This window comes from Lissotriton helveticus, chromosome 9 (genome assembly GCF_964261635.1).
Source record: "Lissotriton helveticus chromosome 9, aLisHel1.1, whole genome shotgun sequence".
NCBI classification, from domain to species: Eukaryota; Metazoa; Chordata; class Amphibia; order Caudata; family Salamandridae; genus Lissotriton; species Lissotriton helveticus.
In genome coordinates, this window is record NC_136070.1 from 137,248,291 (window position 1) to 137,262,024 (window position 13,734).

Below are 13,734 nucleotides of genomic sequence, written 5' to 3' on the forward strand. Positions count from 1 at the left end.
CGATTTTTGGCACTTTGGAATAATTGATAATGCACTAATAGCACAGTTGATTCCCCATTTCAGAATTCACATATGTAATGAATTCTTGTTATTTACCTGCAAATTTGCACCAGACATTTTTGGGAGAAATATTGTGTGGGCAACAAATAATAGCATCTGCATTTTGTGCCCAAGTAATTATAATCAGGGACTACAAGGATTATGCACCTGGACTAAAATTTGTAAGTGCTGATAAGGTCCTGCACGGCAGAGGTTTTAAGGGCTGGTGTATCTGCTACTCTCTGCTGCTGAAGTCAATCTCCTCCTGCAGCAGGCTCTCCCCACCACCACGTGACCGCCCATCTGCTTTCAAGCTTATTTGTTCAATTTTGGAAGCATCTGTGTAAAAGTTAACTGGAATGGTACAGTGGCAAAGAACGCAAAAATGTAACTGTAGTATTGTTAATACTTTACTATGTCTTTTTCAAATACACAGGAAAAAAATAGTTGTAAATACCATTTGTTTAAGGATCATAAGAATGTTACCTTAGCTATGTAGTGCCCTTCCCTTCCCTTCCCTTCCCAGTGTATGGGCAGAAGAATGCTTTGAGTGGGTCACACGTGCAAATGATGCTGCTGATATGGAGTGTGCTCTCTGTGCTTGCACCTGTGTGTGCAACTGTCGTTTCAGCACTGCAACTGGTGGCAGTGCTGAAACGACTGATGAGTGTTGGATAGTTGGGAACATTCCCTAGCAATAGATGGCAGGTTGATGAACTATGTGAACAGGCAATGAGTTCCAGTGAGTGCAGAGTAGGCGTGTCATTGACCAGCTGAACAGAATGGTGCTACTTGAAGTCGGCTTGGGTTTCAATTTTCTGGAAGAATGAGTTGCGTTGCTTGAGTGACCGGCATTGGGCCTTGCGAAGGATGAATCATATTAGGAGGCAGGACCTCACAGGCGTGCCCCTGTGAAGGTTCTTGCCTTGGAGCAGCCACCCCAGGATGGGGCAGGATACAGGGCAGCTCAAGAGTACAACCGGTGAGCTGTAGGCCTTTCACGGGTGGCTGGCTCGTATTCTCTTGGATCTCCAGACCACACCAAGGAGGTAATAAACATAAACTAGCACGCAGCATGCACCTTTGGAAACAGGGAGGAGGGCAGTAAGAGTCCGTACATATTGAGCCGCCATATAAAGTCAACAATTCTCTGGGTTTGTCTGGGTGCTTGTCAGCCGCTACCTATGTTACTGGTAAGCTCTGGCCCTAATCCAAGCAGTCTATCGGAAGATGTGAGGATCTTAGTTTAAAAATAACTAGGGCACATTTCTGCTTTGGATTCCCAGGGAAGAGAGTGAAAGGATGAACCTATGATGATGCACTTCACTATCTCATTGATCGGGATGTGTTGCTGTATAAGGAGGCCTCTGGGATCATGAGTAGTGCATGGGGTAGCTAAATATGAGGAATACCATAGAGGGCTCTTTAATCATCAGAACCCTTCACTTTATTTGCCCTGTGTCGGTGTGGAGCCAGTGATTCCCATGTGTGTGGGTATGTAGTTTGACCGTAGACTAGGTCCCGATGGGGTAGGTGAACCTTATCTCCCAGAACAGGCTCCTCTTTAAATTCCCACATTGTGGGAGTTCAGTCCACAACTTCATATTATAACCTCCCCAGAGAACAGAGAACATTGTCTGTGCTCCTTTGAGAGGGAGTGTGTCAGTAATGCACTTTCATGAGTGTTGCAGATCCAAATAGAGATGCTAGGATTAGTTCAGTTGTCAGGGTATACAGCACACGAGTATGGCATGCACTGTATGCACCCACTCGTAGATGAGAAAAGCCCACTCTTCCTCACATCACACTTGGTGTTTCTTAAGAGGAGGATGGAGTTAAACCATGCACTGTGACTCTGATTCAACTTAATGGCAACAACAAGTAACAATGAGTTACACCTGTAAAATAGCAGAGGAAGGACTTTGTGTCTGGCCAGCTGGAAGAAGAATGAGGGAACAAGGATTCACGTCATCGAATAGAGTGAAGTCATCTAATTGGAGGTTGTCAATTTTTCTGATACATGGTTCTAGGATTGGTCTTCTCCTGTGACGTCCAGATGGCTTTTCACAATTTTTTTGTGCACCTAAATCACTTCGTGTCATAGGACCTAAAGTAGTCCTCCTCTAGGTAGACACTTCTTGGTGTAATTGGGGTTCTTGTTTGACCTTTCCTAGTCCTGCCCTATTTTCTGTTATTGGGGCCCTCAGTAAACCTTTCCTAATCCTGCATTGCTTCCTGTCACAGGGGCTCATGGTAGATATTTCCTAGCCCTGAAGCACCTCCTGTCACTGGTGCTTGTGGTAGTTGATTCCTAGTTCAGCAGTATTTCCCGCCACTTGTGATCATGGTTGACGCTTTCCAGTCCTGCAGTGCCCCCTGTTCCTGGGGCTCACAGTAGACATTTCAAAATCCTCCAATTCTTCCTGACACTGGGGCTCCTAGTAGAGGATTGCTAGTCGTGCAATACTTCCTCTTATTGGGGCTCCTGGTAGAAGTGCCTAATGCTGCAGTACTTGCTGTCACTGGAGCCCTTGTTCGATGTTTCCGAAAGCTGCAGTACTTCCTGCCACTAGGGCTCTTGGTAGAAATTTCCTCATCCTGATCTATTCTTTGTCACTGAGGATCTTGGTAGAAGTTTCTAGCCCTGCACTGGTTCCTGTCACTGAGGTCCTTTTTAGAGTTTTCCTTGCCATGCAGTACTTCTCATAACTCGGGGTCTTGGTAGACAATTAATCGTTCTGCACTAATCCTGTCACTGGGGCTCATGACAGTCCGGCACGGCTTCCTGTCACTGGGGCAAATATTTGACTTTTCCTAGTCCTGCAGTACATTCTGTCACTGGGGCTTGTGGTAGACGCTTCCTTGTCCTGCAGTACGTCCTGTCACTGAGGCCCTTGTTAGTCGTTTCCTAGACCTGCAGTAGCCCATGTCACCAGAACCTTTGTTAGACACGTCCAAGTTCACACCACGTTTGTCATTGGGTCGCCAGGTAGATTTCCTAGTCAGATACTACTGCCTGTCACTTGTGCCCTTGGTAGCTGCCTTATAGGCCTATGCATCTTCCTTTGCTGAAATTTTCCAAAGTTCTCTCCTAGGCTCACAAAGTTTCTTCTTAGTTGGACCTTTGCTAGACAGCTGCAAGGCATACACCACTGCCTGCTACTGATTTTTGTCACTGCTTTTTTATTCTGCTGCTCTTTGCTAGTGTGGACATGACAAGGGGCTCATGAACGAACCTTGAAACTCACGTTTATTATTCATATATTTTGATGGGAATTTTGGAAGTGTTGTGCAACACACTTTGCTTTATCTGCAGTCTTATGCTACTGTTTGGGGATTAAGTAGATTGAATTGTGTTAGTACTCAGTCTGAATGACATGGTGTGTGGACATTTCTGTGCCATAGGATGCCAAAGAGAAGATTGAGAAGATTGAAAAGGTTTTACAGGACACCCAGGCAGGTCATGACTTGCGCTCTAGCCGAGACCTTTTGAAGAACCACCGCCAGCTGGAGAACGAGACACGTGAGCTTGCCGACAAGATGAATTCCATTGTATCCCATGCCCAGAAAATGGCCACCAACCATTTCAACTCTCAGGGAATTATGGAAGAAACACAAAAATATCTGAAATGGTGAGACTCTTTATCAGTGCCACAGCTGTATATTCGTTATAGTTTTGTTATATAGTAAAGCAGAAAAGAAACACACATTTACACTTATCTGATATATTTCAGTAAGAGTTTCTGCTGAAATAGAAACAATGTTGCAATCAAATATTTTAATAGTATATGGAAAAAGGAGGAAACTTAATTAAATCCGATTTGTATCTGTTTTTGGCAGTATTAAATAGTACGGCAGTGTCTGACCCGCAGACTGAGGATAGGTGCTTCAGTGTCACTTTTTAGAACAGTGGGTGTGACATTTCATGCTTCAATAACAGCCTAAATAATAATCTGTACCATGTGAAGTGGCTTTGCAGCAAAAGGTTCAATTCACCAAACAACAGGAATTAGCTTTGAATACCTTGTATAGTTGTATACAACAGGGCGGCCCGATATTCAGAATGAGAACTGGGCAAAAGACAGTGTTCCCAACTGGAATATTTATAGAGTTGTGTATTGTTTGCATATAGAATTTTTGCAAATAGCTGTTTGTTTCTTCAATTCTAGTGTTGTTTTTCAAGTGTAATGCATTGGAAATATGCAAATGCAAAGAGTCTAATATGCTAATAATTAAAAAACAAAATGTAGGGAGGTGCCATGAGTTAAAAGAGGTGATGTCCCTTCCTCTGGACAATGGTAGTAAATAGCATATTACACTCTGCGTATCTGCATATATGGTTTATGCATTTTCCCTTGTATTTGTTATAAATAGCTATTTAACCAAAACCAGGTTTCAGAGATTAAAATTGTTCAGTATAGCAAAATCACATTGAAGAGGCCTTGTGACTACTAAGAGAATTGTTTCCATACGTTAACTAATTGTAATGTACAATCTGTGATGCAGTAAAACAGTGTTTTCTAATGTCAAGGTCACTGTACTGTGGTAATACCCTTCAATTTGACCAGTTCGAACTTGGGTTAGTTTGTGCACTTGAAACAGATAACGTTTTATGGGCCCACATTTATTTTCATTGCCTTCTCTTAAAGGTGTCTATATATGTTACTCCAGTATTGACGCTTTCATAGATTCACTTGCTTGAGTCATTCACTTAGTCATGATGTACCAGTCTCCAGTACTTTAAATAGTAATATCAGGGCTGGCTTTAGCGCTGGTGGCGCCAGGTGCGAGAATAATTTTTTGGCGCCCCCAAACCCTCTGACCACCCACTCTCATTCTCTCACTACCACCGGGCATAAGTGCCCCCCATCTCTCCTATCCGAAGTTATTGTTAAACACAGAGCACCCCTGAGTTTGGCTCCCCCCTCCACAGGTCAGCGCCCAGTGCGGCTGCACCAGTCGCACTGCCCTAAGGCCCTGATAAAAGTAGACGGATAGGTATAGACTAGAAAAGGCCTAGGCCTCACAGCTTATTAACCTATCATAGTCATTATTAAAAAAGCAACCAAGTTTTGCCTTAGCCAATCAGCATCGACCACCCTCTAGAGCACCCCTGAGAGAAGTTCAGAACCTCAGATTTTCTACCGCATGTTGTGCTAGGGAGTCTCCTCTGAGCTCCGTTCAGCTTTTCTCATCTTCAAGAAGATTCTCTGGACTTCAACTTTCAGGAAAGTGACTTTATTTGATATATTGTCTCAATCAGATATATATCTACTCTTTATATCTGTTGTTTGCCACAAAGTCAGAGTCATGTCAGAAAAGGCAAAAAAGGCTCTCTTTAGTGCGTGTGCCACTTGTCTGAAGAAGAGACTATGTGGAAGACCCTTGCAAAGAGTGCATTTATTGTTTATATCCTTCTCATAAGTCGTCTGACTGCAAGATATGTTGCACCTTTTCGAATAAGACTCTCAGAGGCCATGAGGGAAGGCTTCTTACTTGGCTCCAAATAATGAAGACCAGGTCTGACCCTGTGGTAGGCTCAGAGACCGAGCAGTCTACCTCATCAAAGATTTCCCTCAAAAGAGTGAGGTATTCATCACACTCTGTCAAGGAACCCCACTACAAATGTGCTAAAAAGTCCTCTCAGAATGTCTCCTCAGGGCACAGTAAGGGGTCTCTCAAGAAAGAACATCCTTATAAGTCTGTATTTGTTCCAACAACTCCACCCCCAGGCCTAAAACTGACTTTTAAAAACCCTTCTTCAGAGCCATCTATAAGTTCTCTGCCACTCAGGAGGGATTTGCCGTCGACAGCAAGGGGATGCACCCTAGTGACGTCAATGTTGAAATTGTTTTCCACAGCCCAGTCAGCATCGACGACATCCCTGTCATTGTCAATTAAGGCCCCGATTTTGTCAACTATCCCTCTAGCATTGTCAACGAGGATCTCCTCACTGTCACTGAAATTAAAGCCGCAGATGGAGAAGTTGCTGTAGATGAGATCGTCGTCGTCATCGTCAACGAAGGCAGTACCGCCAACGCAAACATCGTCGTCGACAAAGACACTGCCTTCGATGAAGCCGTCATTGACGAAGATACCGTCGTTGATGAAGATACCATCGTCGTTGAAGATACCGTCGTCAACTAAGTCAAGTTGCTGACGAAGTCACGGACTAAGGCATCAACGTCGACAAAGATACTGACGTCAATGGAATCGTTGTCGACAAGGAAGAAGATGCTGCAGGAGGAGGGCACACAGTTGTCAAGCCCATCACTGTCAGCGTTGACACAGCTGTCGACGGAGACTATCTCTTCGGCGAAGGCCGTAAATCATCAACATCAAGGCCAGGAGCTAAATCACCTTTGTCAATGACTACCGTCTTACCAGGGGAGATAGATATTACCCCAGAACATACGTCACCAAGTAAAATTACGCCTCTTTTATGCACTCATCTTTTGGAAACAGAGGATTCGGAAGAGGAAGGCCCCTTTGGACCTGCATTTAGTCCATCAGATTTGCATGTCAAATATCAGCCAGATGGCGATGAGGAGCAGGAGCAAGACTGCTATGGTCAAGTTTACCATGCACAACATGAGCCAGACCGTTAGTACTATCAGCAGGAGACGGTGACCGTGCCTTCTGCCTTAATTTCAGATCTTTAGTTTATGTTTGAGCACTACTCAGTTTATGCTTGAGTGCAGAAATCCACTCCTACCAGACTGCCACTCCCAAATACTCTGCAGTCTGTTCCTCTCCAGGAAACAGTTTCTTCAGATGAAGAACGTGAGGAGGAAGAACTTTGCGACAAGGGTGCAGAATGGGATAATTATTCAATCTCTCTGCCTCCTTCACCAACACCTCCTCCAGTAGACTCTCCATCAGAGGATATAGGAGGTTTTCATAATCTTCTAGAACATGCAGCAAAAAGATTTGCTTTACCACTCCCTTCAAAGCAATCCGACTGTTTCCTTTATGATTTAAAGGAACCCTACCATAAATCCGTTAGAGCCATACCAATTATTGATTACATCTGGGAGGAAGGGTATGCGGATTATGAAGATGCAGTGTCTATACCAGTGGTGCTTCCACGCCTTAACAAAAGAAACAAAGCCACAGACAATGCACCAGCGGGCCTTAGGATTCAGTGGTTCTGCGGGCGCTCAACGGCACTCAAAAAATCTGGCAGCACCCCTTTAGGCTCCTCCTGATAAAGATGGCAGGCGTCTAAATTCAATTGGAGAGTGCTTTTCATCAATGTCAGCATTGACAGTGAGAGCGGCAAATTCTCTGGCGATCTTAGGGCGCTATGATTGCCAGATGTGGTAAGACTTCACTCCCTACATGGATCAACTCCCAGAGGATGCTAAAGAAGAGGCAAAAAAGATATTACACAAGGGAGAAAGAACATCCAACGAAATAATAGATTCTGACATGGATGTTGCCATCACAGGTTTCAGGCAGTTGGCAGGAGCGGCGGTTCTCAGAAGACAGGGTTGGCTTAAAGCCACCTCATTCCGTCCTGAGGTTCAAAATAAAATCGTAGCCCTCCCATACGATGGAGAGGATGTTTTTGGGAGTCAAGTGAAAGAAGCCCTCAAAACGATCAAGGCAGACACAGATACTGCCAAATCTTTAGGGATGTTCCAATTTCGGAAACCTCCTTTTCGTGGTTTCCCGGGGAAAGGGCAACAATCCTATAGGGGAGACTATCAGCAATACCGATATCCTGCATACTTATCCAGTCACCAGCTTTATCGTTCCCACTTCCAGCAAAATCAGCCTCCACAGACATCCTATGTTAGAGTGAACAGAAGAAAGCTAGCACGAGCAGGCAAGGATGGGGACTGTAGACAATGATATCGTACGGGCACCGGCTCCAACCCCTTCACTACACTCTCCTCATTCTTTCCCATCAAAAACCTCCAACTCTACAGGCAAAATTTCCAACCACCTCTTCCAATGGCAAACTATTACAATGGACAAGTGGGTTCTACGCCTGATACAATTTAGACACACACTTGAATATATCCCAAAACCATCTACAACCCCACCGCAGCCTTTTCACCAAAACATCTCACAGCTCTTCAGCAAGAGATCAAAATAATTCTTTCCAAACAGCAATAGAGAAGGTCCCAGCCTTCCAAAGGGGCAAAGGTGTCTACTTCCATTTCTTCTTAATCAGAAAGAAGTTAAGGCAGTGCCAACCAATTCTCAACCTCAGAAGCCTCAATCATTACCTGATAAAAAGCAAACCTTTCAGATGATTTCTCTGCAGGAGGTTTTGAGAATTTTAAACCAATCCAATTACATCACCTCATTGGACCTCCAAGACGCACTGGAAATGACTGAGGTTTTAGGTTGCCGGACGCCATCTTCAGTTCAAAGTTCTCCCGCTTGGTCTCAAATCAGCAACCAGGATTTTCACAAAGTTCCTTGCGCCAGTCGCAGCATTCCTCAGGCAAAGCCAGCATCAGGTCTTCCTATATTTGGATGACTGGCTGATAAAGGCCCCTCCTGAGTCAGCAGCGTGAACATCAATACAAGCCCGCACAGATCTTTTCAGTGGAGTGGGTCTTACTCTCAATCTGGAATAGTCCAAACGGACCCATTGCAAAAGATTGTCTTTCTAGGAGCAAAGCTAAACACGGGGTGCTTAAAAGCATATCCTGCGGAAGAACGGTAACAATTACTTCTTATGCTAGCGGCATCCATAAGAAGAAGAAAGTCTCTTTCTGTCCGATTATACAAGTCACTCTTGGGAATGATGTCTTCATGCATACCTCTGATCCCATTTTGTCGCCTCAAAATGCGACCTATCCAGGAGGAGCTGGACAAACAGTGGACACAATACAATGGCTCATTTGACAACATTGTCACGGTAACCCCACAAATGCTAAAGGCCTTGGAGTGACGGATAGACAAGAACCATCTGTCAGTAGGGCTGTCTCTCAAGCTCACGTTGGCACCCTTTGTAATCACCACGGATGCGTCCCTGGAGGGAAGGGAAGCTTACCCCCGAGAGCTACAAGAAAGCGGCAAGTGGCATCGGACTCAAAGTCAATCACACATAAAAATGGTGGAATTAAAAGCAGTCCATATAAGCCTTTCTTCCCAGAATACAAGGTTTGTCAGTGCTTGTCCGAACAGACAATACCACAATGATGCATTACATAAACAGACAGGGCGGCGCATGATCTCGCCGACTTTCCAGAATGGCACGGAGTTTATGGGAATGGGCTATAACTCACAAAATCTGTCTCCAAGCAAACATGTTCCAGGCACACAAAACACAATTGTGGATACACTCAGCAGGCTTACAACATTGTGCCACGAGTGGAACTACATCAACAGACCCTGCAGAACATCTTCAGCCGCTTGGACACTCCAGAGCTAGATCTTTTCTCAACTCTCCGGAATCGCAAATGCAGGTATTATGCAAGTTGGCATCTTCAGCGGGTGTCATGGGGGAATGCTTTTTCGATTGCATCTTTTTCTACGCTGTTCCTCCCAATCCTCTTCTCCTAAGAGTCATTAGGGAGATAAAGAACGAGCCCTGCAGGCTGATACTCATTGCTCCAGCATGGCCACACTGGTACTCTCAGGTTCCGCACATCCGACTACCAGTATTCTCCAACCTCCTCACAATGAACCAGGGAGAGATCCTACATCCGGAACCCTGACACCTCCACTTATCGGCATGGCTCTTGAGTTCAATGAGTTCCAGCATTTGAACATTTCTGATGACTATATATTGATCTTGGCCGGAGCCAGAGCGGATAGAACCAACAAAACTTATTGCTTCAGGTGGAAGCATTTCTGTATCTGGTGCTGCCAAGTAGGAATATATCAGTTGTCCTCCTCTCCAGACCAACTCTTGCGATACTTCCTACAATTGCGCTATCAGGCTCGGCACATAGTTCTATAAAGGTCCATCTACCAGCGATTTCCCACTACAGAAGGACACTTTCCTCTCTACCTTTGTGGTCTTCCGGATAATCAAGGAATTTATCAAAAGTTTGTTTCGTGCCTATCCTCCTGTATGGCCTCCAATTCCAGCATGGCAGTTAAATGCAGTTCTTTCACAATTGATGATGCTCCCTTTCGAGCTGATTCACAGGGCAGAGATAAAGTTCCTATTGTGAAAGTTAGCTTTACTTGTTGCCCTGACGTCTCCCAGAAGAGCAAGTGACATGCAGGCATTTGTTATAGAAGAACTATTTTTACAATTCAAGTCTGACGGTCTTCTCCTCCACACAAATCCAAAATTTATACCAAAGGTTCCTTCAGACTTCAATTTGAATAAGCCAGTGGTACTAAAGAATTTCTTCCCAAATCCACAGACTGCTGCAGACAGCCCTTCATTCGCTAGATGTCAGGCGTTGCCTTAAGTTCTATCTGCAAAGAACAAAACCCTTTCGCAAGACTTCTCAATTATTTGTTGCATACAGCGCTCCAAGGAAAGGTTTCCCCCTTTCTAAGCAGAGTATTTCTAGATGGATATCCAGTGCCATACCATTTAGCCATCGCAAAGCTCACAGACCACTATCCTCAAGGGTCCGGGCTCACTTAACGAGAGCTGTGTCTACCTCTGCAGCATTATTTGTGGGCGTGTCACTTCCTGAAATTTGCGAAGCAGCAACGTGGAAGAATAGACACATATTTACATGGCATTACTGTTTGGATTCAACAGTCCTAAAGGACACAGCGGTGGGACAAGCAGTGCTTTTCATTCTATTTAGTTAAGGTGAGCCATCCCTGTATAGCCTCCTGCCTTTCATTGCTATACCACATTTTTGTACCATAGATTATTTGCACTCTTTAATGGTTAAAGGAATTTAGTTCTGAATTGTTACTCCTATGATTGTGATTAATATGCTGCTTTCTGTTTCCTTAAAGATCTGCCATGGCATCGTCCTGTTAAGTTGTTCAAGGCCATTATAAATGTGCTACTTAACTGCTAGCTACTCTGATTCAAGCATGTTAATCTAGATAGATAGATAGATAGATAGATAGATAGATAGATAGATAGATAGATACATAGATAGATAGATAGATAGATAGATAGATAGATAGATAGATAGATAGATAGATAGAATGAGGGCGATAGATAGAGTGAGGGCACTAGATAGAGTGAGAGCGATAGATAGATAGAGTGAGTGCGATAGATAGATAGATAGATTGAGGGCGATAGATAGAGTGAGGGCGATAGATAGATAGATTGATAGAGTGAGGGGCGATAGATAGAGTGAGGGTGGTGGGTGATGGACGTGGTGGTGATGGACATTGTTGGTGGTGGACATGGTGGTGGTCGACATGGTGGTGGTATACATGGTGGTGTAGGATGTGGTGGACATGGTGTGGTGGACGTGGTGGTGGTGGACGTGGTGGTGATGGATGTGGTGGTGGTTCTAGTGGTAGAGGTGGTGGACATGGTGGTGGTGGTAGATGTGGTGGTGCTGGACATGGTGGTGGTGGACGTAGTGGTGGTGGACGTAGTGGTGGTGGTGGACGTAGTGGTGGTGGTGGATGTGGTGGTGGTGGACTTGGTGGTGGTGGTGGATGTGGTAGTGGTGGTGGTGGTGGATTTGGTGGTAGTGGATGTGGTGGTGGTGGATGGTGGATGTGGTGGTGGATGTGGTGGTGGTGGTGGGTGGTGGACGTGTTGGAGGTGGGTGTGGTGGTGGTGGTGGACGTGGTGGATGTAGTGGTGGTGGATGTAGTGGTGGTAGATGTGGTGGATATGGTGGTGGTGGTGATTGTGGACGTGGTGATTGTGGACGTGGTGGTGGTGGATGTGGTGGTCGATGTTGTGGTGGGTGTGGTGGTGGTGGACGTGGTGGTGGTGGACCTGGTGGTGGTGGACGTGGTGGTGGTGGATGTGGTGGTGGATGTAGTGGTGGACGTGGTGGTGGTGGGTGTGGTGGTGGTGGTGGACGTGGTGGTGGTGGACGTGGTGGACGTGGTGGTTGTTGACATGGTGGTGATGGACGTGGTGGTGATGGACATTGTTGGTGGTGTTGAAAAATCAAAGGGGGGAGTGAAGAGGTGGTGCTGGGTGGCACCAAGGTGGGCACGTCCTCCTCTTCCAAAAGTACTATTAATCAACAAGGTCCACCTCACGTAAGGTCACTGTGTATCCTGTTGTTGAAGGAATACACAAAGTGTGTTAAAATACCCCTCACACACCAAAAGGGCCCTTGGTGTCATGCTTCATAATTGGGGTCTTCCCGCCCCGCTGCGGGACGGGGCAGTGCTACTACAAGCGACTACGCTGGAGCACCTTTTTAATGTGAGTGCTATGTGAGTGAATTGGAGTGAGTGTCAGTAGGGTCAGGGGTGATATAAATAAGTGGTGTTAAAAAATACCTGGCCTGGTGATAGAAAAAACTATTTAATAAACACTGGCTGGTATTGTTAAAAAATGTGATTCGGAAAGATAAAGCGGATTAATGGGCTTACTTTCCTGTGCGGGTCAACATGTTTTGGGGCGCCATGCCCCTTCGTCAGGACCGGGGTCAGATCCCCCTGTCACTCACTAATGTCTTTCCACAATAAAAAGATGTATTAAGGTGTATGTACAAAATAGTGTGATGATACTGTTATTATCAATGTGTATAGATATATACTTTATATTTATACAATTCCCTAGCTAATACAGAAATACTGATGTAGTATGCCTGCAAGACAAGAGCACGAGGTTATTAATGCGCGGATCCCATTGCGCTTTTATCTAAGTAACCTGTAATGCTGCTTTTAAGAGTTGTGGCCTGAATGACTTTAATGATGGGGACATTATTGGGCTATTTAAGACAGTCTGAAACTCAATGGAACATGAAAGCAGGGTGGCACTAGGACTGGTTAGGAAATGAGTTGGGACCAGGGTATCTCATCATTAAGGCCAGTGGATGTGGTGGACATAGTGGGGGTGAATATAGTGGTGGTGGATGTGGTGGTGGTGGAGGTGGAGGTGGTGATTGTGGACGTTGTGGTGGTGGACGTGGTGGTGGTGGATGTGGTGGTGGATGTGGTGGTGATGGTAGTGGTGGTGGACATGTTGGTGGTGGTGGTGGACGTGGTGGTGGTAATCCTGCAGTAGTCTGCCAGCAGAATGTGCAAAATTCAGCAGCGCCTCTAGGCGTTTATTGCAATGCATGGACTTCACACAGAATTTGGCATCACGGTATAGTACACAATAAAACATTTCTTAGCACATAATTAAATAAGAAGCTCAAAAGAGCTCTTTCGGCATCTCTGGCAAGTGTGAATGAACAGCACCATAACCCTCTAAGAAACGAGACTAGAACCGGTAGGAATGCGTACAGTGTAGTTTCTGTAGGACTTCTGTAGGACTTTCCGAAAGTGACCCTAATAAGGACATAACTAAACCTTTCATGTCTATTTTACAACATCTGATAGCAAAAGACTGGGATCCAATGATGAAAGCGGAGGTGACACCAAAGCAGCAGGAAGCAACAATATAATTTATGGGCGCATTACCTCGGCTGTTTAATCGGGTGTGATCTTGGGCATGACAGCCTTCAGCGAGCAAAGCCAGAAACGGCTGGGGGCGGGGGAGCGGATTCCTTTGAAGTCTGATGCCGGCTGCAAGCAAACCAGCATGAGTGAGGAGAGAGGCAAATGTTGTGTGATGTGCACACGCCCGCACACATGCACTGTAGGCAATCCGCCTTTGGG

The 13,734-nt window shown here is 45.3% G+C and overlaps 1 protein-coding gene across 2 annotated transcripts in view; it reads left to right on the forward strand.

Moving 5' to 3' along the window:
• Positions 1-13,734, forward strand: part of SPTBN5 (spectrin beta, non-erythrocytic 5) — a 2,054,098-nt gene that overhangs the window by 574,504 nt on the left and 1,465,860 nt on the right. For both annotated transcript variants that reach the window (XM_078659643.1, XM_078659644.1), the window contains exon 25: positions 3,445-3,671. In XM_078659643.1, the coding sequence (XP_078515769.1) occupies positions 3,445-3,671 (227 nt within the window). The remainder of the gene's footprint in view (positions 1-3,444; positions 3,672-13,734) is intronic.